General features: G+C 41.9%; 1 protein-coding gene across 1 annotated transcript; it reads left to right on the forward strand.

Moving 5' to 3' along the window:
- Positions 1-323: 323 nt before the first annotated feature.
- On the forward strand, positions 324-19,496 carry LOC112158004 (adhesion G-protein coupled receptor G6). The gene is made up of 11 exons (XM_024291157.2): positions 324-424; positions 539-666; positions 925-1,196; positions 1,268-1,358; positions 1,435-1,585; positions 2,878-3,010; positions 3,332-3,433; positions 3,765-3,920; positions 15,136-18,016; positions 19,101-19,251; positions 19,360-19,496. Exons 1-9 carry the CDS (start codon positions 422-424, stop codon positions 15,348-15,350), a joined length of 1,251 nt encoding a protein of 416 aa, XP_024146925.1. The 5' UTR covers positions 324-421; the 3' UTR covers positions 15,351-18,016; positions 19,101-19,251; positions 19,360-19,496.
- The last annotated feature ends 7,844 nt before the right edge of the window (positions 19,497-27,340 follow it).

Here is a 27,340-nt window from a genome sequence, read left to right on the forward strand (position 1 = left end):
GCGCTTTGGGCCCTCGAAGGAGGGTAGAAAGTGCTATACAAGTATACGCCATTTACCAATCTGAACATCTGTAATCCTAACATCTGTAATCTGAACGTCTGTAATCTGAACGTCTGGAATCTGAACGTCTGGAATCTGAACGTCTGGAATCTGAACGTCTGGAATCTGAACGTCTGGAATCTGAACGTCTGTAATCTGAACATCTGGAATCTGAACGTCTGTAATCTGAACATCTGTAATCTGAACATCTGGAATCTGAACGTCTGTAATCTGAACATCTGCAGTTGTTGGATGTAATGTTTGCGTTTGGCCACCAGATGGCGATGGAGGCTGGAGTGAAAGAGGCTGCAGCGTCTCTAAGGAATCCACCAACAACAAAACCGTCTGTTTGTGTAACCACCTGACACACTTTGGCGTTCTCATGGTAACCGTCCTCTAAAGTTTATGATTTCAGAGTAAAATCTTCATTTGACCATAGAAACCACGTCTTCTAGAGCTGACAGATCCTCGCTTCTCTTTGACCTTCTCTCCTCTGCAGGACGTTTCCCAGACGTCATCCCAGATCGACCCAAAGAACAAGAAGATCCTGACCTTCCTGTCGTACATCGGCTGCGGCGTCTCGGCCATCTGCGCTGCCGCCACGCTCCTCACCTACATCGCCTTCGAGTGAGGCCGCTCTCCGTCCTGAAAACATGACGTTCAGCTTTCCCTCCAATTCTTCTCCGGTTTGAGGTCCAAATTACCGTCACGGCTTCCCCACAGCCTGACAGCAGCTCGGCGTTCTCTCTCCGTCCGTCTTGTTCTGGCCGCACGGCGGTCGTGGAGGACGCAGATTCTTTTCTGTTTTCGAGCAAACGTCTGAAGCTCCGCTCTGGTTTGGAAAGGAGACGTGAGCAAAAACTGACGTGGACCTTCTGCCCCCAGGAAACTGCGGCGAGACTACCCGTCCAAGATCCTGATGAACCTCAGCACGTCGCTGCTGTGCCTCAACATGGTGTTCCTGCTGGACGGCTGGCTGGCCAGCATGGTGGACAGCGCCGGCCTGTGCACGTCGGCCGCCGTCCTCCTGCACTACTTCCTGCTGACCTCCTTCACCTGGATGGGACTGGAGTCCGTCCACATGTACATCGCCCTGGTCAAGGTCTTCAACACCTACATCCGCCGATACATCCTGAAGTTCTGCGCCGTGGGATGGGGTGAGTGGCGTTCTGATGATGGGCGGAGCTTAACTGTGAGGGGTGGAGCTAGACATTGTGCTGTGTTCCAGGCATCCCGGCCGTGGTTGTGGGGATCGTCGTCACGGTGGACAAAAGCCACTACGGCATCCTAGAGGACAGCAAAGACGAGTCGGCCAAAATGTGAGCTCGCCAGGAAGGGGCGGAGCCACCGATGGAAGCTGCATTTCTTTGCTGAGCGTTTGGTTTCTCCCTCCAGGTGTTGGATCACCAGCAAGAGCGTCTTCTACACCACCTGCGTGGGCTACTTCTGCCTGGTGTTCCTGCTCAACGTGGCCATGTTCATCGTGGTGATGATGCAGATCTGCGGACGCAACGGCAAACGCAGCAACCGCACCCTGAGAGAGGAGGTCCGCACGCCGTCCGAACGCTTCCAGAGAGAGGCTTTGATCAAAACAGTTTCATTTTTAATCCTTTAAAAGTTTGGCAGCTCCATAAACTCTCAGCAAACACAACAAAGTTACAGATTTGTTCCAGAAAAACCTCAAACTGACAAAGTGATGCTGAAGCGAAGACGGTTCCGCCATGAAAACGAGGAGATTTCCCAGAATTCCTGTCGATCAAACACGCCCACGATGAGGACAGGGCGGCTGGTTTCTCTCGTCTCTGAGCCACGACGACAGAAACCAAAAGATTCCACCAAACCTTCGATTCAGGGAACATTTTCTGCTTTAAAATGTTTTTGTGCAATTTTAATATCAAGTTTTAAGGTGGTTTCAGACCGTTTGGTTCTTTTAAACTAAACCAGAGTTCGTTTCCTCGATAATCTGGAACTAATTTTCAGTTTGAATACAACCGTAAAGACTAAGTCTTAAAAAGTCTTAAAGCCTTGAGTTTAAAAATGTGGACATAAAACCTTAAACATTATTTAAAGTCTTAAACTCTGAAATCTTGGTCTTAAAAATTGAAACCTTTTTCCGTGTTACTTTTTGGGTCTAAAGTTTTATTTTTCTAACCACGATTGTGTAAAAGTTTCATTGGAACAAAATGTGAGTAATAAAGTAATGAGTCTAATAATTGGATTTTAATGATTTAATTTGAATCGTTTCTCCTTTACTGAGAAGTAATTGTTCTGAAATCAAAGGATTTAGTTTTTTTATCCATAGAGCTGAGAATTAAGTAGAGAATACGACTTAATTCTTCATTTGAAAGATCTTTAAAAGTCTTAAATGTGTAGGAACTCTGAACTGACTACTCAAGATTTATTCTTGTGTATATTTTTATTACGCTTGTTTAATAACTATACATTCATTTTTAACTGTAAATTCTTTCTTTAATGACTTGTTCTTATTGGGAGTCTTAATTAGTTGTAATTTATAATTTTTAATTAAAAAATGCACATTTCATTATTTTGTTGTAGATTATTTGGGAGTTTCTTTTTGTTAATGACTGAATAACGTAGTTTATGAGCAGCTGTAAATGAATGATGCAAATGAAAGTATTAATAGATGGAAAAATATAGAAAAAATATTAATCTAATATATAAGAAGCTAGACTGAAAGTTTCTTTATCAATAAGCCTAAAATAAGAATAAAAATCTGTATATTTTGGTAAAGAAATCGAAGGAAAAAGCATCTTTGGTTGATTTAAACGCTGTAACCTAATGAAAACCTGACCAAACTCGTCCCTCTGACTGATCCAGGTCCTGAGAAACCTCCGCAGCGTCGTCAGCCTCACCTTCTTACTCGGCATGACGTGGGGCTTCGCGCTGTTCGCCTGGGGGCCCGTCTACCTGGCGTTCACCTACCTCTTCACCATCTTCAACTCCCTGCAAGGTGTTCAGTCTCACATCCTCTGTGGTTTAGTTGTTCTGGAGGACGAAGGTTCAGTTTGGGCTAAAACTGGATTTCATTTTTCCTCTGCGCTCTTTTTCATTTTTCACATTTTTCTGGGACTTTCAGCTTAAAATGATCCCTAAACGAACCCTTTCATCCCAGTTTTCTACGTTCTATCCTGTGATTTTATTTATCAAATAGAATTTCAGTCTCAGAAATACAGAAAAAGAGTTTAAATGTCACAAAAAGATGTTTTTCCTTTAAAAATCTGTTATTTTTCTGTTTTCCTCCTGAAGAATGAAACGTTTCTCCTCTCCTCAGGTGTCTTCATCTTCATCTTCCACTGCGCCCTGAAGGAGAACGTCCAGAAGCAGTGGAGGCGGTACCTCTGCTGCGGCCCCTACAGGCAGTCCGACAACTCAGGTACCGTCTCCCCACTCCCGTGGGATCGGCCCGCTGGCCTCTCGCCAGTTCCCACACCAAAAAAAGAGACGTTTTATTAAAAACGTAAAGTCACCTCAGCTTTACAGCTTACAGGATCACATTCCTGGTGGGAGCAGGAAGTCTTCGGTTTGAGGAAATGCTGTTTTTCTGCCGTTCTTTGTGACTTTTTCACTTAAAAACAAATTAATTTTGTTTGTGGGGAATTCCTCAGAAGTTTGGAATTCTTCCCTAAAACCGAGATTATAAAGAGAGTTTTCTGTTTGTCTGTTGGTCTTTCTGCCTCATCCTGACGCTTCGTTCTCTGCGGCAGACTGGAGCAAAACGCCCACCAACAACACCAAGAAGGTGAGCTCGGACAACCTCGCCAAGTCCCTGTCCTCCAGCTCCTTCGGCTCCAGCACCAGCAACTGGACCTCCAAGGCCAAAGCTACGCTCACGCCGTTCAGCAAACGCTGCAGGAACGCCGGTGAGACTCGAACAGTAAACCTGAAACACTGAGATGCTCAGAGGAAGACGGAGACGCTCCTCTCTGACGTGGTTAGATCACTCTGGTCAATCCGGGATAAATAGGAGATCAACAGATAATCCACATCAGAACAACGTTGATGAATGGATCCGTTTATGGCGTCTTTTTTACAACCCACAGACTCAAATGTTTATTATTTAGTCTATTTTGTACATGTTGTAAAGAAGGTTGGAAGTATTGTGAATATGATGACTGACTGATGGATTCACTTCAGACTCGTTAGTCTGACTTAATGCGCCTCAATGCATCTGATATATGACACAAGTGCAGAAATAAATCATTCACTGTCGGTGGGAACTATAAATACGTTTACATTCAAAGAATCACATTACTGGAAATACAAGGACAAAACATATAAGAGAAAATGAAGACGAGAACAACAATGCAGAAGTACAAAAAAGAAAACCATGAAAACAAGATTTCAGCATCATGACCGCCCCCAAAAAGTGATGGTCTAAAAAAATATGAAATTAACCAAAAGAGCAAAAAATCACCCAGAAAAACCTAAAAGAGGATAGAAAGATGGACAGATTGATAAATATACATAAAGATGGACAAATAAAGATAGATAAAGAGACATTAATAGACAGAAAGATGGATTAATAGAAATGGACAAATAAAAGGCTAATAAAAAGAAAACAGATATATCCGGCCTCACCAGGACTCCAGCTCGTGTCCGTCCTGTGCCTGTCCAAAGCCCAGCAAGTGCAGGAGTCATAAAGAACATTAATATAAAGTGAATGAGTCGAATCAAACAGATTCAAGGAGAAGATATTGATTTGATGCACGGATAGTTTTCTCTGTATTCTGAGGGACATGTCTCCCTAAATCACATATTCACCCCCCATAATGTTCCTCCAGCGCCCCACCGTGGGTCTGCTTTAATCTGTACCGGTGAAGAAATGTTCTTCTCTTGTGTCTCCACCGTTTTCCTCCAGTATTCTGTGAGTTTTCTGAGCCGTCTCTCATGTTTCCTTCCATGTGTAGAAAGCTCCTCCCACCAGTAACAGGAAGTGAAGACCTGCAGAGGTACAGTGAAGCCCCCGTGTGTGTCCACCGCTGCACCTTGTCTGGTTTTCCCAAAATGTCCAAGTCTAGACGCCCACCTTTAGTGGCGGCGCTGGCGGCGGGTGTTTTGGGAAAACAGATGCTTCTGTGATTGGTCGTTCTGCGTGTTGTAACCTTGAGGTACTGTGGGCGGGACTTCTCCTCCGTTGAGAGACGATCCCGCTCAGAGTGTTCAAGAGGACCAACAAGCTGGCTAACATGTGTGGTGTGCCGCTCTGTTTATTTGCTTGTGTTTTTAATAACAGCGTTGTAACATGCTAATGTGACTCGCTAAGCTCTGGAACATGAACACCAAATGTGGAGGACGTCCGTCTGTCCAGACTGAAGCGTTTGATGGAGGAACACATCTGCTGTGTAAACACTTTATTAGAAACTATTTGGATCTGCGAGTGGAGGGCGGTTCCTCTTTATGGTTAGGACGGAGGGAAAGGTGAAGGCCGGAGCAGACAGGTGAGGGTCGAATGCAAAGATCTGGAAAAAAGATTGGATTTTGGGTCTGTTTAGCTTGTTTTTGACACTTTGGAGGCTTAAACAGACCAAAAAAACCTGAATGAGAGTCGCTCTTTGAATGGTGAGAGCTTCATGATGTCACCGATGAGAAGGAGGTTACAGTCCAAACCAACTACTCCTAAAGGATTTCACACTGAATTGGTCGGTAAAAAAGTTTTTATTAAATTAAGAATTATTTGATTTAGTTTTGTCTCTGTAAAAATGTAAATCACATCAATCAGTAATTAGCTGTAAAACTGGTTTCCTCGTTTCCGTGAGTCGAAGCTGTTGGGAAACGTTCCCTCTGACTCTGAGCTCCAGTGATCTTTTGAGTAATCTTCTAATTCCTGGTTTGAGTTCAATTCTGCCCTGCGACAGACTGGCGACCTGTCCAGGGTGTACCCCGCCTTTGCCCTTCAGTAGCCGGGATAGGCTCCGGCACCCCCGCGACCCCAAAAGGGAAGGAGCGGACAAGAAAATGGATGAATGGATGGAGTTCAATTCTTGGAGAAAACGAGCTGACTCCATCCAGAGTCATCCACGCTTCTACGCTTCAGCAGCTACCTTTTTTCTGATTTTATGAAGCTACTTTTTTCCATTTCTCTTGACTTGTGTGAAGAGTCTGTGACCCTGGAACTGTCGGACACGTTTGTAGATAACTCACCAAACGGAGAGTTTCTCTCCTTCAAACCTGAGTCCCCGACTTTCATTAAGGGTGGAAACAGGTTGATCAAATATCTGGGTTGTAGATGGCCTTGACGTTTTTATCTATGGGTGTGCTGCGGGTTCAAGAACACTTAAGCTACGTACAGAGATAACATGCGTTTGAGCAACTCTACAAATGTGTCTTTTGGGCTTAAGCGTTCTGTGTTGCTACGCAAATTTGAAGACAGTTTTTAGGCAAAACGTAGAGCTATTGAACACGCGTTAAAGTTTTTGACCAATCAGGGCCTCCGATTTTGTCTCCTTTTTCATTAACAGAAATTCCAGCTGTTTAAGAATCAATCATGATGGAGAAATTAATAATTGCCGTTTTTGTCCGTCTGGAATTCATGAGGTTTTAAATGGATCAGAATTTAGATTTCTCTGCTTTGACATTTTGCAGTAACACTCTTCTACTGTAGGGGGCAGACGTGAGCTCCTAAACCGTAGAAAAGGAAGAAGAAAAAGACGGCTGGATCCGAGAACAGCAAGTTTTAGTGGCGCAGACGGGAGAACAGCTAAACGTCCACACAGCTGAATCAGGGTCAGCAGAGGTCAAACGCGACGGCGTTAGAGAACAGAGTCCAGGCGAGGGGCGGGGCATCCCGCTGGTAATTAGAACATGTGACCTGCAACCGATTTACAGAAAATTCCCGCCTCTCCGTGGAGATCCCAGTCACCGGTCAGACTTGAGCCTTCACTCCGAGTCTTTGAACGCTAACTGATGTGAGACTCCAGAACATTTATGGTCTTCCGGCTCCACGTGTTCCTTTATTAAAGGAATGTTTCAGCGTTTAATGAACATTGGAAAGGAATCATGGAATGATACGGATCCAAAAGTTTATCTGATTGTGAGTTCAGTTAGAAGTGAAACGTTCCCTGTTTCTTATTGGATCTCTGTGTGAGAGGACACGAGTTCAGTCGTCACTTTAACAGTTCGAGTCACTGAGTACTTCTCCATGTTAAAATGATTTGATTTCTGCACGTTTGGAATATTAAACACACAAATAAAACTTGAAGGGAAACACAGTGGTGTCAGCTGAACTTTTTAAACACTTTTTGAGCGTTAAAGTTGTTTCCATGACGTTAACTGGAACTCACTTCTGATAAAACAGATCAGAAGTGAGTTTTAACGATCTGTTTTCAGACGCGTCTGAATGTTGGAGCGTCGACACTCATCAGCAGCTTGTGGATCTGCTCTTCAGTGATCTGCAGCTAAACGTTGCTGCTTGGTATTATTGCTGTGGGCCTTTTTGATGCAGACCCACACAGTTCTGCAGCTGTTTGTGCTGATTTATGCACACGCATGAGCGCATGCTCTCCGTGCACCTGCTGCTTCGCACACTCCATTCGTCACGTTCGTTTGATTTGGTCCACATTTCATGAAGTCATCTCGTAAATTACAGCTGAATGTTTATTTTTGTGAATCCCTGTGTGCGCTCTGCAGATTTCGGAATCTTATTTTTGGAATATTTGACTCAAAATGATGATGTTTCTGCTACATTCACCTGTGGCCTGATTTGTAAAAATAATTTCCAGTTTCATGAAAGTGAAAGAAGTTGCTGCTGTTTTCTGAGGTGGAACACAAAGTCCTCCACACTGCGGTGTTTTATTCATGAGTTCTGGGTCTCTTCCAGTTCCTCGTTCATGATCTTTGGTAACTGTCCCTCATCCATCCTTCTTATGAACCACGGTTCTAAATCTGTCTGGAGAACACTGTTATTCGGCACAGTAGTAACCTCGACCGCGAGTTCAGAATCGTAGTAAAGTCCCAAAGGAACCCGAGTTCATGTTGAGTTAATAAATGGAGTGAATCAGAAAATGTTCTTGATATTAAAATAGTTGAGAGAAGATTTGATCAAGAGAGTGTTTCTACAACAAACTATTACCAGAGTTAAAAACATTCTTCTCTTCCTTTCTGAAGAGACAGTAGAATCATGTGGATGTTTGTCGCTCTAATTTTAGTTTGATTAAATACCAAAACCATAACGCCATCGCACGGCAGCAGAAAGGCAAGTTTCTCATAAATTTTGCAAAGTCACATTTTTACATCCCGCTTGGCAGCTAAACTGAGGTTTAGGTTAAAGTTAAATTGAGCTTCAAATGTTTTAATTCAAAAATGTCTCAGGAAATTGTAGCAGCAGCTAATCTGTAAGATTCATGCGTCTGTGGACACACGAGCTTTTGTGGACGTTATTTCATCTGAAATAAGAATTGTTTGAGCGATTCGAGTTTGTTTTTGAAGTAATTGCTATAATTGTGTATTTGAGTTGAGTTTTGTTTTGCACGATTGCTCAGGGAACATTGTCCCGGGCTACCGGGCGGGTGGCGGCCAGTCATATGGACGACCATCTCGAGACATTTACACAACAGCCGGATGGAGACCCGGCTGCCGCCACCCATCAGGTTTCACAATGACATCATTCATCGCCACGCCAACCACTTTCAAAAAAATCAAACGACTCACACGTCAACTGTTTGATCCAGATCAGTGGTTTTTATTTTTGGATAATGAACTGAGTTGGACCTAAAATGAGGGTTTGTGTTTGTTTGCAAGTGAATCTGGATGCAGGTCACTATAGTGTGGATGCAAATGGACTTTCCAAGTCAATCAATCAGAAAAGTACGCTCGTACGTTCAGCAGGTTTCTCTACATCGTGGTTTCCTTCCTTTTGTTCCGGGTCCTTCCTGAGCAGGAGGAGCGGTGAAACTGGCTCCAAACTAACTACAGTCGGTGTGAAAGTTTCGTTTTGAGCCACGTTTTCTCGTCGGAACGTCTCCATCAAAAACCCCAAACACTTTTTCTTCTCCTGGATTCTATAATCATCCACAGAAGTCTCTAAAGTTTAAATGCTCCAAACATGAAGTGATCCAGACAGCTGGATGGTTTCCTGAGAACCGCGGGATGTCTTTGTTCTGATGGCTCCTCATTCCACAAGTGATGAAGGAGACGGGTCTTTTCTGAGCGAACGCCGCCCGCCAAACCCTCAGATCTGGTCCTCAGAGACCACGTTGCCCTCCTCCTGAGGCGGGTCACGCAGAGGTTGCTGTCAGTCACCTGCGCCTGAATCTGCTGAGCATCTGGACGCAGGGCAGCGGTTTGTCATCCTGACGGTGAAGCTGCTGCTCTTCTGATGCGCTCCGTCTCCGGGCGACCTCCAGCTGCTGTTCCCGAACACGCCGATCCGTCTGAGCCAGACTGTAATCTGCGGATCTGCTGACTGACGCCTCCAGGTTCGGCCGCGGCGCATCGGCCTGTTCGAGATGGATGACGGTGAAAGGAAACCTCTGCTGTTTTCTGGCTCACCGAGGAACCGTCTGGATATTAAAACTCATAAACTACAGATGATTGTTGGGACGATTTTGGAAGTAAGGCCTCGTTTTTTTCAGAGCGTGACGGCTGAGATTTTCCAACTGTTGTGTTTGTCGTTTTACTGGCGTCCGTCGGAGCAGGAATGTTTCTGCTGCGTCCCAAAGACCGGACCAAGAGCCCAGAACCCTCCGTGGTGTTTCATCTGCGTCCTGAATTCCTGCCGGACCGGCTGGAACCCGAATAACCGGGAATGTTGGAGGTCCAGATTTGAGAATGGGTCGGAGTGAAAACCTCCTGAGTAAAGGAGAGACTCTGATTATGATCGTCCGGTTCCACTTTGGTTTAAAGCAGGATGAAGATTTTTTATTATCCGGTGGAAGAAAGAAGGAACTTTTTCTTTCTTTTTAAACGAATTTCTTTTCTTAAAAATGAGGGATTTTCAATTAACGAAAGATTAGGAAAACATTAAATTTAACTTAGACTTTCATGTTTGTCGTCTTTATAACATCTATCCTCACGTTATGACTAGAAATTCTTCCAATATTAGGAAAAAATGCACTTAAAAAGTTTAAAATGTTTCTTCACACAATGTGCAAAATGTATTTGGGGAAAAAAACCTTCAAATGACGTTTAAACCAACAATTTCAGCCCTGCGATAAAAAGTAAGTAGAAAAAATTTGTTAAAAAATATTTATTTTCAATTAAAAAAAATTTAATCTACAGTGAAATAAGAAGTCTGAAAGTTGAGATGTCTCTAATTCATATTTTTTAGGAGTCTGTGGAGACGAAATCAAATTGATTGATACTTTATTGATCCGGGGGGAGGGCTGAGGGTGGCATGGTGGTGCAGTGGTAAGCAATCTCCGCTGGTTTGAATCCCGACAGTGAAACATTCATACTTTAAATCAACCCATGGTAAACAATAAACAAAAGCTTCCTCCTAAAATAATAAATAATATATAAAAAGTGCTGGTAAGTAAAACCTGGAAATTAAAAAAAAATAAAATAAAAACCAGGATACTCAATAGGTGTTAAAATAGTTCAAAACCAGAGAAAAATAATAATAAAGTTATAGTCATTTAAAAAAAACTCTTTTATCTATAGAAACCAACAAGAATCCAAATGAAAATGTAAAAAAATGGTCTAAATTCCTCTTTAAAATCTAGTCCAAACAGATGATTAATCTTAGTGAAAGTCTATGAAGGTTCCTAAATATCAGGTGATATTTGACACCAGAGGCGGAGCCAGAACATTTAACATGGGGGAGGTGAGGGGGGGTCGGAGGACTTAAGAAGGGCGGGAAACATAAACAGCAGAGTGGAAAAATGTGTAAAATAAATCATTATTTTAGCAATGCTTCATTAGGCTTGTATTGATGAAATTCCTTTAGCTCCGCCCCCGACTTAAAGTCTGAACTCTTGACGTGTTTCACAGCTCGCCTTTGAACAGTTGTCAGTTTAACAAGAGTTCCGGGATCTTCATGCCAGCGAACCTGTGACTGAAGAGTTTTTAGATGAAGACATGGCGTCTACGACCAGAAATAATGAGCTTTTCTGGCCCAGAAGGTTTAAATTGAACCTAAATACTTTGGCGCGCTGCAGTCTGAACGGCTCCAACATGTAAATCTCAGCAAACGATGCTCCAATTTATATTAGCACTGCATCATTACCATAAATTTCAGATTCTAGATGATATTTTAAAAAGAAAATGTCAGATACTTGAACTTGCTTCGACATTCTAACACCTGCACCGTCTTAGAATAATGGCTTCGAGCAGGAGAAGTCCTCAGGGACACCTAGACAAACCTTTTCCAGAGGTTCTCACATTAATGGTATTGACACTGGCTTCTGCTCTAACATTCTTCCACTGGTCAGAAACTCACTTCTCTGTTCGCCTCTTTGAATGTGCTGCTGTACTGACCGTAATGAGAGGATGACCTCAGAGAAACGTCAAATTATGGATGCTAATGAGAAACCAACCAGAGCCGTCTTTGGGTGACCTGCGTCCCCCGTTTCCACCGGAAAACTCCAGACGTCTAAATGTTGTTAAAGGTTTGAAACGTTAAAATTGTGTTTCTTTTGAGCTCCTTTTGCTGAAGAAGATGGTGAACGTTCCGACTTTTTTCTCCCAAACGCCATTATGAGCTTAAAACAGACAAAACCAGAGAGGTCTAAAGGTCCAAACAACCCAGAAATAGACGAATTCCTTCAGTTACTCCCCATCAGACGCACAATATGACCAAAATACCCTGAAATCCACTGGAAGATGAATCTAAATACTGAACGAAACTGGCCGAGACGATGTTTTTAATCGTCTTATCATAAAATTGGGTCAAATGTTAATATAATCTGGTTCTAAATGGATCTAATTGTTCCTTTTTTGATGACTGAATGAAGGCTAATCTCTAATAATCAAGTTGACTGTGACATTTTCAGACAGTCAAATGTGTTTCTATTGTCCAAATTAAAGGAAAAAAGTAAAAAAAAAAAAACATGCAAATTGTCTAATATGTGAATTTACAGAAACAACAATTGTGTCATACATCAATAATTATACCAGAAGGAGTAGTTATCTAATCAATAATTCTAGAGAACTCGTACATAAACATGAATGATGGCGGGGAAAAAAATCATAGATTTAGTCCAAATTTAGAACTTTTCGGTTTATAGTTTAAAAAAAATAGGGAAAAATTGTTCTGATGCAGTTTTCGGGATATATCGTGATACGTATTGTATCGTGATACGTATTGTATCGTGATACGTATTGTATCGTAAGATGTGTATCGCGATACCTACTGTATTGTCAGACTCCTGCCATACACATCCCTACTGAGTTATAGCTGTTTTTCTCTCTATGGGATTTTGGCTTCTGGATTTTGTTACTTCCTGTTTGGAGCACCAAGGGGGAGGAGTCACTCAGTCCAGTTCTCAGTCATCACAGGCTGGTAAGGTCGGATGTGTTTAGACACTAAGCTCGAGTCTGAGCTTTGATCGGATCTTTTTATCTTCTGGGGGGTGTAACGTAAAATATTGCATAGGAGTGGGAACTCTTTCTTTGCGTATGATCTTTGGAATCTTATCCTCACATTCTTGCAGTGTTAATCTGCCGTAAGTCACGTCAGTTTATAGCGCTCAGTCACATGCACTGCATATTTATATGCTGTTTTTAGCACTTTTGGCTGCAGAGCCATAAAACTCCTTTATTTACTTTACTGGACAGATGAAACAGTAAAACTGAAGCTCTGAGACGAATATTTTTAATAGTTTTTTTCTTCCATACGTTTCCAAATCTTATTGCCCACTTAGGTTAAAAAAAACTTTGAACTAAGTGTTTTGTCTGTGGGATCACTCAGACTTTTGTTCTCCGTGTCCCGGCATTAACCCTTCCACATGGATATCTGAGATCACATGTATATCCTCGGGGGAACGTGTTCGACGTGTGTTTAGGAGGACTGTTTGAACTGAAGTTACTGAAGCGTCTTTTATTCTATTGTCTGAAACAACACATTAAAGACAGCCACTCCGCTTCAGTTCATTGTGTGCGTTATAGATCGTTGGAATGCTTACATTAGCGATGCCTCGCTTCAGCGCACATCTTCAGCCAAACGTACATGTGGATACACCATCACACTTCTTGTTTTTCTTGGACATTCTCACCTGAGTCCCATTTCCTCCTCGTGGATCCTCAGAGGCCCGATGGAAAGTCCACACGTGCGGTTCTGCTGTGTTTGCTTCCACCAAACACTAACTCCTTCATTCAGACGCCAACAGAGTTCTGGACCTGAACAAGCCGTAGGTTGATCCGTTTGGGTTCTGAGTCCGTGGAGGGTCCTAGAGAGGAACATCTTAAGGGCTTGTACGTCCAACCCCAGATGGGTCATAAAAATGGAACGTACCATTGTTGGGCGTGTGTGAATGGTATCATGAAGTATCGGTAAGGATAGTGGAAGTTGGATGACGTACGGTATCTTTACGCCACACTCCAGTCGCTACTGAGGTGCGAGTACTGGCTCCTTTCACGATCAGTAATCTTGACACATTTTCTAACTTCTTCATTTCTCTCGTCTGCTGGATAGTCCATTTGCATTTACACTGTAGTGAGCCACACTCTGGTTCACTTGCTAACCAATCCCGACCCACATCAATGAGTCAGACTCAATATCATCCAAAAACAGTCAGATTTCTATCAAACGGTTGTGGCGTTAACCCTGTGGTCACATGAACCTGGTTAAGGGGTTGACCCACACTGGGAATGTTGGTTTTTGGGTCGTTCTGGTTCTTAGAGGGTCATAGAGAGGAGCAGCTATAGCTTAAGGGAGTGGAGGTACGGCCATCTCAAGGGACATCATGACAATGGAACGTACCATAACCGTGTGGGTGGTAAGTGTGTTGTGATGCCGTTGTGATGCTGTTGTGATGCTGTTGTATGATTGTTGTGTGGTGTCCCTATAGTCTAGTCCAGAGGTCTCCAACCTGCAGCTCCAGAACCACATGTGGCTCTTTTATCTCTCCATGGTGATTCTCTGGCTGAAGAAAAATCATTCAATAGGAAGTTTTTAAGTTTTTTAATTTTGTAATTTAGTTTAATACAGATTTTTTTTGGAGTTTAGCTAGTAATTAAGCAGCAAATTAGCTTCTTTTTTTTTGCCTAATTTGGCCTCTACTGAGTTTTTTATGCTAATTTTAGTTTAGCTAAAAATTAGCGATAAGCTAAAGTTTTTAGGTAATTTGTTATCTACTGAGATTTTTTTAGGCTAATTTAGAGTTTAGCTTCTACTTCAGCAACAGGCTAACATTTTTGAGTAATTTAGGTTTGCTGAGGAATTTTTGGCTATTTTGGAGTTTAGCTTATAATTAAGCAACGAGCTAATTTTTGGGCGAATTCAGCATCTACTATTTTTACTCATTTTTACCTCCTAAAAGGCAAAAATGAAAAAAAACTCACATTTTGAGAGATGCTAGTTTCTTTTTATATTTTGATGGTGCCAAAAAATAGAAATAATTAGTATTTATTATTTTTAAAAAATGGTCATGAATTATCCAAATTTCTTAAAGGCTAAAGTAAATCTATGTGGCTCCTTCTTGGTTTTGATCGGTAGAAAACGAGTCCAAATGGCTCTTTTACTCTTAAAGGTTGGTGAACCCTCGTCTAGTCGTTGGTGAGGTACTGGCCCCGTACTGACCACGCTCAAATGACACACACACGGGGTGTGCAGGTGATACACAAGAGCCCATAGGACGTCCACTCAACCTACGCTCTCGATTGTCCAATTTCCTCATTTGTCACAGTCACTAGAAGTGTGCACGTGTCACGTGAACAGCACTAACGGGCTCCTTGTACAATCCGTAGGATTTTGGGGGTTAAAAAACAGAAAAATCCGTATGACACCCCTGCACCTCACCTACTTCGCCCTTGTAGAAGTGTCTATGACCTATCGCCCATCTTTCACCTCAAGCAGCCGAACCACCAATAAGGGCGGTATCGATGAAGGCTTTAAAGAAATACCAGGGAGGTCCATTACTTGATGGTGTTTTAACTCCTGAAATCCTCACTCGGTATCTTCTGATGTTCATTTTCCTTTAGACAAAAGTCGTTCCAACCAGAACAACACCAAGAGCAACTCCTCGTCCTCCTCTTCCTCCTCGGACGCGGCCCCGAACTCCTCTTCCTCCTCCTCCACCATCCCTCCGGTCAGCCAGATGATCGACAAGGTGAAAGGTTACTGCTCCACCCGCACCGACAACTTCTACAAGACCATCATCAGGTCCGAGAGCCTCATCAACTGCACCAGACTGTAGATCCGCCCCGCCTGGGACCTCCAGGTGGTTTCGGACAGTTTGTCACAGAAGCTTAATTTATGTTGGACACCTGAGTGGCTGAGACGGTGCGGCGGCGTGCGGAGCCACTGTGGACCTTATGTTTCTGCTGTGGCAGCACGGCTCACATTCCAGGCCCCTCCGAGGACCTCTACATTTCACCATGTGCCTCTCCTGAAAACATTCCCAACATACTGGAACCGTTCTTCATGTTTCTCACGTTTTTGCCGTCAGCATCCAGACAAAGACTAGAGATTTATACATCATCTAAAGATGTCCGGATGGGTTTTTTGATCTTATCGCCCATGAGAACAGACTGTTTTTTACCTGCTTTTCTTTGTTGCACCTAGAACTTTTTCTTTTGTAAATTTTAATCAAGTTTGTGTTTAACTGTGTTCATTATGTACAGTCCTTTTTGTTGATAAAGCTCCTTTCTTCTGTCGTTTGAACTGAGAGCTGCAATGCTGTTCAGTAAATTTATGAATGGAAAAAGCGCAAGCGAGCGAACGTCTTGCTGTAAATATTTAATATATAAACGGTATGTAAAGTAGTTAATGTGACATAAACCTTCAACAGTCTGCACAAACCACTATCACATCTGATTATTTGCTTTGTGTTGCATGGAGAACGCATCAACGTTCTTTCTCTTGGATTCCCAAACTCTCACCTGGGCAGGCCGGCTGATTCGGCTTGATTTGGCAGAAAAATGTTTCCCTTTTTCTTCACATTGCACTTTTGAGATTGGACCAACCTATGCGGACAGAATACGGAGCTGCTCATCTCCAGAAATATGCCAGAGAGAAGAAAATTAGCCTTCCTGCTGATTCCGAGGAGAGCCAACCATCTCAATGTTCATCCATTAAAGTGCAGCTCTCTGGTGACTCAAGGTTTGGTGGGACTGAACACACCTGGTCCAGGTAAGCAGCAGCAGGTATGGATGTCTGGAAAACCAGCAGGGAGGTGGATCTGGAGATCTAGACCACAGGAGTCTCTGGCCTGCAAACGATGTTGCTAACGCATCTATGGAATTCTAATAACCTGGTGGTCCCCATCCTCTGGGTTTGGACCAACAGACGTTTTGGTTTAGTTTTTGAGCTTTTAAACCCAAAGAACAAACGTGCGCATGGACGAAGACCAACGATAATATTTGAGACGTTGTTCTTCCTTAAGGCCACGGTCACAAATCGGCAGAATCTTCAAGATTTTGTGCCATCGCCTAATTCTTTGTGAAACTCGTTGGCGTGGTCATGAATGTAGACGGAGGCCGTCAGGTGTGATGGATGCCATTCTTTTCACATTCCCAAGGACTACTGGGGAGCTGATGGCGCCAGACCTTTAGGCCGGGCTTCCACTGAGCGGTCCGGTTCGATATTTTGAGTGTTTCCATCGTAAAATGGACCCATTAAACAGTACCAAGCCGTACCTCTTGAGGCCCCCATCCGTCCGTTGTAGGTCCATAGAGAAATAGAACAGGACGGATGGGGGCGGAGTCACTGTAGCCACCTGTTAATAGGCAGAAAGGGATGATATTAGAAAGCACCAGTATAGCGCTAAGCTAATGCTATAATGACGTATTTAGCTTCTACAATCTTCTTTCAAACATTATGTTCCTGTTCTACACGATGCCCCAGAAGTGAAGCTATGAAAAGACGAGCTGCTGGATGACCTCCATTGATGGTGCTTCACAAGTCATCGCACCACAACAACGCAATGACATGCTGGCGGTCTAGACCAGGGATAGGCACCTCCAGGCCTCGAGGGCCACATTGTCTGCATGATTTCCAGACATCCGAGCCCTACTCGAGACTGATTACCTGATTCAGGTGTGTCCAGCCAATTAGAACATTCCAGAGGAGATGTTGGACTGCAGCCCTCGAGGCCGGAGTTTCCCATCCCTGGTCTAGACCACACATGTGCCATGAAACAAACCCCTCAGTGGAAGTGAAGTTTAGCTGAGAGGAAACCCTCACCAGAATGAACCGGACCGTACCGCTCAGTGGAAACGAGGTTAGAACTATCGTCCATTGGCCGGCGATCTGCCTGGCACCGCCATGTTGCCGCCCAATTTCTTAATGGCGGCATCCCCGCCTGTCACTGGACTCCCATTTGTGACCGCCAAATGCATCCAGGCGGACACTAAAGATGCTGAAAAATGTGTCCAGTCGCCATTAAAAATCGTCTGGTCGCGACTGCCACCTCCTGATCACGAATGAAATTAGTCAAATTTGCTGAAAGACTTGCCCTTAGGCTGCCGTGCAGTGGCATTCTGGGATACGTGACGGCTCGTGGTCCACCTGGATTGGTTGCTACTCCAGTAGCAAAAACCCTGAAGGTGGTCGTCCGTTGGATGTCAAACTCCAAGTCCACCTTTAATTGGACCACCTTCAATTCTCCCCACAAACAGGTCGGATGTTCACACTGTAAACACACAAGGTTCACTTGCAACAAACTGAAACCCACATGTTCTGCTTTGAATTCTTCTGGTGGACCAGAGTTCAGATGAGCGTTTACACCAGACAGACGGAACAGACTTTAGTGAATCTACTGTAAACCTGGATTTCACACCTGAGCAGTCTCCATAGCAACTGTGTGAAATATAGACGCTACCATTCTTCTGCTGTAGCCGACTCCGTGTCTTCTGCTTTTTTGTGAGTTTTTCAGATTTTTGTTGTTTGATTCTCTTCTCAGTGAAATGTTGTACTGTTGTGTTGACTGATTATTGTACTGTAGAGTCTTTCTGAGCTTGTTTGTCCGTCCGGCTGACTTTGATCTCGTGAACCTGTTGATGATAACGTCATCAGAAGCTTTAGATTTAGTGAAATAAATTGATTTTTTTTTTAGGAATTTTTTTGAGATTCATCATTTACGAGCACTTTTGTTAAAAAAAAATGTCTCGTTCAAATCCATGTCATAGTGAGGTGGTGAGACCTAAACCTTTAATAAGAACTGAGCTCACGAGTGTCGGGGTAAAAGTTCTTATTTCCTGCTTAATGTGATTTAGAGTTAGATTTAAGTTTTTCCAAAAGTTTTTCCAAATTAAGTTTATTTTGTTAAGAAAAGTTTTCAAATAACTGATAATTTGAATACAACAAACATGGAACTCACATTGAGACAATGACCAAAATTACTTAAGAATTTGTTGGTTTGTTTGCCTAAGAAAAGGCAAAAACAAAATTGCTTTAAAAAATTATCTGCTTTAAAGCTTTTAAACATTTTTGTTGTTTGTTTGTTTTCTAATTGACTTTTTAATAAATCTGTTGATTTTTTTTGTACAGTTTTGTTTGTTTCACAGCATATAAAGAACGTCACACACTTTATGAAGAATATTTTCTTAATCAATGCTCAAAAAAATAAAAAAGTTGCACAAAAAAGTAAGAAGTAAACACAAATTTTAACTAGAGGAAAACCACATTTCAGTTTGGATTCTCACCTGTGGAATAATTAAAATGTTGGTTTCTGTTGGAGTTTTTTTTGTAAATCATTAAAAGATAAATTTCATTTCTTGTCATTTTTTTGTGATTCAACGTGAAATTCAAAGAAGTTGTGTTTAAAAGTTGAGTTTGTTAAATCCAGCTGTCCTGCATGTTTTTGTCATTTAATTTCAGTTCAAATTCCAAATTATTCACTTTGGAAAACTCATAAAGACTTTAAAAAGCTTATCAAGCATTGAAAGGTTCTACACGGACCGGTCCGTTTGCTTTAATTTAATAACAGTTCCCTTGTTTTCTGGAGGAACCTGCATAAGATCTCTCTGACGTTCTCTGGACTCTAAACCGCCTGATGTTGGCAGCTCAGACCATCAGGAGTTGTGGTCACCGAGACACGTCCGGCACCGGCGGTCCAACATCCAGGCCAGAGCTCGTCCCGTCCTCCGCCTGCAGAGGTGAAGAACGTGCCGGTCGACCCGCAGAAACAAACCGGAGAGACAGAAAGGGGAAAAACGTGGCTGTTTTTGGCAAATTCAACAGAATGTTTCTTTGTTTTTTGTCAGCGGCTGGAGATCAAGTTTGGTCCATAAATGTGGGAAAAGACGGTGGAACTGATGGAGGAACCGACAATAAAAGACTTTTATTGTCCTCTGTCTTTGCATGGATACATTTTCACCAGAACACGCTCACCTTTAACTACCATTTGGTGGAGCTTGATTTTATTGCCTATATTTAAAAATGATTTTACTGATGAAACATTGATTTTTATTTTTCCCGTCCGTCTTGCTGACGTTTATTTACTGGATAAAGACGCCTAAAAACCATTTACTGGTCTAGTGGTGAACCATTTATAATAAACTGACTTTGTTTTATTTCTTAGGTCAAATTAGTTTTGTTTTTGCAGCATTTTATTGAGGATTTGGACATTTTCTCTGTGGTGGTGAACGCTTCAAAAACACGTTTCAACCAAAGAATCTTCACTAGAAAATGTTTTCCTGAATTATTAGAAATGTGGATTTGGATCAATATTTATCCATAGAAGGGATGATTGTTTCATTTTATTGTTCATATGAACTCTTTTAGGGATCAACCTAAACGGAAAATAAAACAAAAAGTAACAAGTTCTCTTTTTAAATGACAGGAAACAAAGTTTGCTCATTGGTGAGACTTTTAGTTTCTGGAATCAAAGTTTCTAGTTTGTTTTATGTTTGAATTTTCAAAATAAAAGTATGCAGTATGTTTTAAAGTTCAGTCTTTGACCAACATTTTTCTTTGGAAGCTTTAAATCTGCAGTAATTTGTCTGAAAATCACCTCTTTTTTCTGGACGGAGAGCAGATCCTCTACAGAGTCCAGTTCTTTCCACAATGACAGTTTCTGTTTTTCATCAAAAATCCAAATGCTGTGTAAAAAAAACAAAAAAACATATTTTCTGGGTCACAGTCATGCTAAAAATCCCAGCACATTTATTTGTTTCTCATTTCAACTTAACCATGCAGGATATTTCAAAATAAAACATGACCAAAGAGAAGAAAATCGTTTTTTTATCCCGTGGGACAGGTGAATACTCGATTCTGATTGGCTACTGAGTGTCAATTAAAAAGTGGTGTTAAATACTTTAAAAAGTAGTTGTTAGATGTTTTTCTATCCATTTCCAAAAATGGACACCCTGAAGGGCATTAAGGCTTATGTTAATATTAAGAGAATTAATAAATATTCTTTCTAAAATTATAATCCATTTCCAAACTCCTTCAAGCTGTCAGTCTACAGTTTGAGTTCATGGAATTACTGTCCATCACTGTAGAGTATCTAATATTTCTAATGTTTTATCCTTTGTGCTTGTTGACTTTTCTGTCTTTTGCTAAAGTTAAAACTGATTTCTAAGGTTAAAACTCAGAACTTTCCAAAAAACTGTAGATAGAAATAAATGAATTTGTCACATGTTGGATCAGAAAACACTGAAACCTCAAGTCTCTGTTAAAAATCTCCAAATACGAGGAGTCCTGATGGTCAGATGGAAATAGAAGAACCAAAGGAGGTCGAGGTGACTCAACGGAGTCTGTAAATGTCTCTGGAGTGATAAAAACGTGCAGGAGCTCATTTTCTACATCCTTGATATAATCTCATCACAGGTTTGACCATTTGGCTCATGTCCCGTACGGACAGTTGGGACGAAAGCTTTCCTGATCTGAACCTGGATTGACAAGCGTCAGCGTTCTGATTTCAGCGTTTGCATATTAATGAGTTTTCTTGATTTTATTTGCTGTACATTAAACTCCATCCGACGCCGATGTCTGCAGAGATTTGGACTAAAGTCGTTCATCCCTCACAAGTGTGTGAACTACACTCGGGCCCAACCCCTCCCTGTTTAACACTCCTGGGCGGGGTCGGAGGTCAAACCACCGAAATAGCCTGGTTGGACCGCAGCTCCCCGCTCCCTCAGGACGAGGGGAAGTGAACAGATTCCCCTGACTTCACCCTCAGAAGGTTTCCTTTTTTAGATGATGGATGTTTCAGAGTCTGGAAATGAAAACTTAATACTCCAGAAACACAACACGCCAAAACCTCAAGTTTTAGAGAGCGCTTCACTTCCTCGTGACCTGTAACCAAAGTCAGCTGACTGCCAGACGCCTCGTCTCTTTCACCTCCTCCTCATTTACGAAGGTTGTTGGCAGCACTGAGGAAGATGCACAAAGTATTCAGTCAGACATCAGTGGTCCTCCCAGTAAAAATGATAAAGAAGTCTGTCATTTAAATCCTAGATACACTTCAAGGATTTGATTTAAGGTCAGTTATTGTGTAACGCAGAGTAATATTTACTCACAGGAATCAGAAATACTTTTTCTGCTAAAATCCTGCTGTGATTATTTATAATTGTTGTTATTTTAGAACATTCTGAACAAAAGATGTCATAAAATCTTCAGCCTTAAGCAGTAAATAAAAGAGACATCAGGATGATTTACATGAGCTAAAACCCGGTGAGATTCCTAATTTGGTCTGTTGTCCTGCTTGGATGCATCAGAGCTTTCTGGATTTTCCAAGATTGTGAGGAAGTTTATTTTTTAGGCTACGTTCACACTAAATGTGGTTTGTGTGACGGTCCATTTTAGATTTTACGTGAACGTACGGACGTGATCAGACCTGATCAGACCTGATCTGACGTGATCAGACGTGATCAGACGTGATCTGACGTGATCAGACGTGATCTGACGTGATCAGTCGTGATCAGACGTGATCTGACGTGATCAGTCGTGATCAGACGTGATCTGACGTGATCAGTCATTATCAGACGTGATCAGACGTGATCAGACGTGATCTGACGTGATCAGACGTGATCAGACGTCCTGGATCAGGCGGCGCGATTCTCCAGCACGAAAATTCTGACAATGTTTCCAATTTTCATTTTATCTGAATTTTTGGCAAAGAGGGTCTTTCGTACCTGACATTATAAGACAGTAAAAGTCACCATCCTAATGCCAGAGATCAGCTGCATTATACTGTCGAGGATTCTAGATATATTTGTAGTAGATTCTGTAAATTCCTTCTGGTTTTTGTACAAACTGAAGCCGGTACGCTGCTTCACCAGGTTGGGATCATTGAAGGATTCTTGGTGACGCTTGGTACTTACTAGATAAATGGTACCTATGAGATACTTGCATTGTATCTGGCAAATACCTGGTATTTACATGGTACTTACATGGTATTTGAGTGGCCCAAACTTACCACAAAAGGTACTTTCTGTGTATCTACTCTCTTTTTACACATGTTAAATACCATGAAAAACACATAAACTTATGACTACTCTCTTCTCACATATGGAGTACTATGAAACACACATAAATTTACCACAATAATTCTTTGTACACATGGTAAGTACACTGAAAGACCACATGAATTTGAGGGTACTTGCAAAGTACTTTCTGACTACCTACTCTCTTCTCACATATGGAAAGTACTATGAAACGCACATAAAGTTATCACATGACTTTTAAGTACTCAAACTACACATTTTGTCTACTATCTTCATACACCTGCTAAGTACAAACTTACCAAATGCATTTAAGGAATCAAAAAGTACTTTTTGTGTACCTACTCAATTCTTACGCAGGTTGGGTACCACAAAATATCCATAAACTTAACACATGAATTCAAGGTACTTAGACGGTACTTTATGATTGTCTACTCTCTTCTCACATATGGAAAGTACTATGAAACACACATAAACCTAAATACTTGAAAAGTAACATCTGCATACCTTTTCTTTTTCTTACTCATAGTGAGTACAGTGAAACAGGTAATAAGGAACTTCAAAGTAGAACATAAATACCAACAACCAAGAGATATATTAACTTACCACATTAATACTCATTAAAAACTCAGTAGGTACTATGTAAGTAGGATTAAGGAACAACGTAAGTACCATGTAAATACACAGTGGATATCTAGAGGTAGGTTTTTACAAACTAATACAAACAATAATTTGGTGTATAAGTACAGATGATTAAAGTCGACCTTAAAACTGTGGGTTTTAAGAGATTAAAAACAAACTATTCTGTCCTGAAATGGTAGAAAATGTTCTTTTATACTTATTTTCATCCAATCCTGCGGAGGATTTTGGAGGTTTTGGCTTTTAAGGCGTGTTTGTGCTGAGCGTGGAATCCGGTATGTTGCTGGTTTATAGAGTCAGAAAGTGACAGCAGAAGAACGTCTGTGATGGATCTCAGTGGCGGTTGCAGTTATGCTTCTGCGGCCTCATATTCACATCAACACGTTGGAGCGCCGACCTTCATCCGTTCCGGGGAAAACCCGAGAAGCAAGCCTGACCTCCTCTGACATGACTCTGCTCCTTCACTCCAGGAGTCTGTTTCTCTCATCAGCATCTCGTCCCGCTTCAGAGCCCATCACTTCTCACTGTGCTGCGTCGGTAGAAATAAAAGGATTCTTGTTGAACCGCTAATGTTTCCCGTCAGCAGTTCAAACAACACGGCGCCGAATCCGTGTACGCTTCCGTTCACAGAGCTGGACCGACTGAATGGGCTGAGTGACCGCCGCTCCACCGTGATCAATGTTTCAGACACGAGTTTGCAGACGAGGAAAAAGGAAAAACAGATTATTATTGATGCAGATGTGACGTTTCTAAAACATGTTGCTGTAACTGAAATAGCCTGTTTAAATCCCGGCGGGAACATCTCAGTGGAGGTTCCATGTTCTCAACAGAAGAAAATGTTCCAGCTCAGTGTTAGCCGCTAACGCTGGTTCCGTGCTCATCCACTGAGTTTAGTCTCCTCAAAGGACCCTGAAAGGTAAAAACTTTTGTTTTTCTTCTCAGCCAAAGATGAGGAAGGCTACTCAGTGCTGCATGTGACAAAATTATGTAAAATCCACTTTTTTCAAAGAGTTGGCTTTTCTGTCTGTTTCATCGCCATAGCAACCATTGCATGTTTTAGTCACCCGGGGATACCGAACAGATAGACATGAGTTTCATGAGAATCAGCAAAAGTAAACTTTCGTGTTTCCTTGGCAACAAAGGTTTTGTGTTAACCCCGCCCACATTCCTGAAATTTTCATATCTAGCCTTCTATCATTTTGTTCAGCTCTTGGCTGAGATCCATGCATCAGGTTTTCAAAATTTAAATGTAAATGTTGTGTGAGGAATAGTAGAATGACTCTTTTGCGAACAGCATTCAAAATCTACAACTTCTACTTCCAACAATTTTTACCGAATTGCTTTTCAATGATGCCTGAGAAGTTAAAAGATGATCCATAAAAGTCCCTACAAGTTTTAGTTTATAGATGATACTAAAGTTGTTTTTTTTTCTAAATTCAAGATGGCGACCTTTTCTTAAGGTCAAAGGTCAATGAAACTTCAGGCTTCATTGTAGACTTTAGCTGCAGATAAGTGGGCAGAATTTTGTGAAAATCACTGGAAAAAAAGTTTCCTTTTTCCATTTTGTGGGAATACATCAAAATCGCCAAATCTCGGATTTTGACACAAAATGGCCGCCAAGCAGTAGATCCTGTGGCCATCCCATAATAATTTCTAAACTTCCTTTGTATATTCCCGACACGTATGTTTTAGTTTCTTGATTGGATTGTGAAATCATTTTTTTCAGCTCTAAAAGTGATTTTCAGCCAATTCATTTTTCATGTTTTCGCTCACCAGGACGTCGTTGTCTTGGGAGGGGGGGGAGGGGGGTGTCGTCCACTACGTCCTAAATTCATTTTTGCCAGATATTATGTGAGAACAAATTTTGGTAAGTCTGCCCCCGCTGCCCCCTTATGACCCACCCTCAATGACTGAATCACTCCCTACAGGCCCCTCCCTCTCCCCCTTTGTCCCTGTCACACTATTTAGAGCTACACTTGAAATTTTTCAACATGGCAGCTTTTGTGTTGGTTTTATCTCCATAGCAACCATTCAATTTTGGGTCGCCTGGGGGAGACGAAGTGGTTTATGTCATTTTTAGAAGGATCAGTAAAAGTAAACGTTTGGATTACCATAGCAACTGAGGTTTTCTGTCAACCACGCCCACATTCCTTATATGGTCGTCTCGTATCATTTTGTTCAGACTGAACCAATTCAAGCAGAAATGACTTTTCAACAGGGAAACGCCCCTTTTTTGAGAACTTTTGCTTCCCAATGACGCTCAGGGAGTTAGAAGGCGACAGACTGAAATCCCTGGGAGGAGTTTATCAAGTTTCCCAAGGTCAAAGGTCAGCCAAACTCCTGTTGTGGTTGAAGACTTAATCTAGTGACGTATGTGTTAAATTTCAAGACAATCACTTAAACAAAAGTTTTCTTTTCCAATTTCCAGCAAAATCATGAAATGTGACACTTTCTCCCAAAACGCCTTTTCATTAGTGGGTCTTAAAACCTTTATTTTTGATCCTAAAAGAGATTTTTGACGCCACTCTTTTTTTTTCATGTTTTCTCACAGCGATTACATCATGTTACAACCTTTTAAGGAAACATTTCCTGTTTGCAAACAGAAACACTGTCCTTAAATACTAAAGTGTGAACATTTGACATCGTTTGTTCCTTTTGTTTCAGCGGTTTGTCGACAGGAACAGAGAACGGAAAGGAGGAAGAGATACGGTTGAAGAGATACAGCTGAAAATTTTAAAATTGTAGAAAGTTTTAGACACTTTATTTTTTTTAGCCAAACACTGGTATTTTTTTCAGTGTTATTGCCCAGATTTGGCTCTACAGCACCTCCACATTCTGTGCAGCTGATGACCCATCCATTGCTTGTTTTGCTTAAGATTTTAAACTATAATTTGATTTAAAATGTTCAGTAAAAATGAGAAAAACCTCATTGAGAGGCAACATTTTGAGGTTTTCTGTGTTTTTTTAGCATTTATCTGATGATGGAGGACATATAAAAGAAAATTAACCGCTTAATGACTGGATTTATTTCCAGCTATGAAATAAAAGCCACTTATGTTTTTGTTTTAAAGTAGATGCTACATTTAGGTAGTTTTGGAGCCCAGTGGTTTGATGCATTAAGAGGTGATTCTGATTATTTCTTTATTCGAAATCATGAATCAGGAGCAGACAGAAAAATTCTGTTGGAAAAAGCTTGCAGGAGAAGCGACTACGGCAAGCCATAAGCTCCATGCTCCGCCCCTTTCTGATGCAGACACATAGATCCATGAACGTCTTAGTGTTCCTCTTCCGAGCTGGTATGTGGATCAGAACTATATGGCAGGATAACTCTGACATCAGCATTGTTGTTGCACTGCTTGGGGGTGTGAGGGGCTGTCAGCAAGTGGGAAGGGGTTGGGCTTATGAAACCGTCTCACCAACACCTCTAAGGGGAATTCCTAATGAACTTGCAGAAACCGTGTCTTAGAATACGACCGATTTGGGGATTTTGACTTAAAATAATCACTGAAAGACTTCCGGGATTCTTTAAAATCGGATCTTTGAGGCAGAATCGATCTAAATGTTCCGACCTGTTGGCGAGGGAGGTCCTCGCTGAGTTTGCGGGTTGAGGACCCCGGAGGCCGGGGTGGGGGGAGGCGTAGGTGGAGAGGCTTCAGACCAGCAGCGTCTGCTTCCAGCCTCAGACTGTCAGATGTGGTGTGTCCCCCCAGCACAACCCGCCGGCTCCCGCCTGACATGCAGGAACACTTCCTGAAGCGGAGCGCGGCGAAACACAGAGGGGTAATTAAACAAGCCCACATCGAGAGCCAAGCTGGCCAGACGACCACACATCCGTTTCGCTCTCACAGCGGCGCATGTTTGTGTGCACGCCTGTGCGGATAGGTGTTTCCAATTATTTAAATGAATTTATGAGCTCTTCACACTATGGGCCATCTGTTCTAACCTCTAAGGAGAACTCCCTGTAGTGCATCATTCAGAGCGAACATCCATCAAAGAAGAAAAATTTGCTGTAATTTATCCTCCCAGTACACCGCCTGATCTGGACCATGTGTCCAGGCTTTTCTCTTTTGGGGAGGAAGTCTGAAGAGATAAAAACAAGACACAGGGACAGCAGACGACATGATTTTTTTAGTGACAGACGTCTCATTTATGGAGGAAA

This window comes from Oryzias melastigma, linkage group LG24, assembly GCF_002922805.2.
Source record: "Oryzias melastigma strain HK-1 linkage group LG24, ASM292280v2, whole genome shotgun sequence".
NCBI classification, from domain to species: domain Eukaryota; kingdom Metazoa; phylum Chordata; class Actinopteri; order Beloniformes; family Adrianichthyidae; genus Oryzias; species Oryzias melastigma.

Excerpts from the sequence above, each read along its gene's own strand:
- LOC112158004 (XM_024291157.2), top strand. Across the intron at positions 667-924 it reads CTCACCTACATCGCCTTCGA|GAAACTGCGGCGAGACTACC; the intron begins GTGAGGCCGCTC and ends TTCTGCCCCCAG. Across the intron at positions 3,434-3,764 it reads CAGGCAGTCCGACAACTCAG|ACTGGAGCAAAACGCCCACC; the intron begins GTACCGTCTCCC and ends TCTCTGCGGCAG.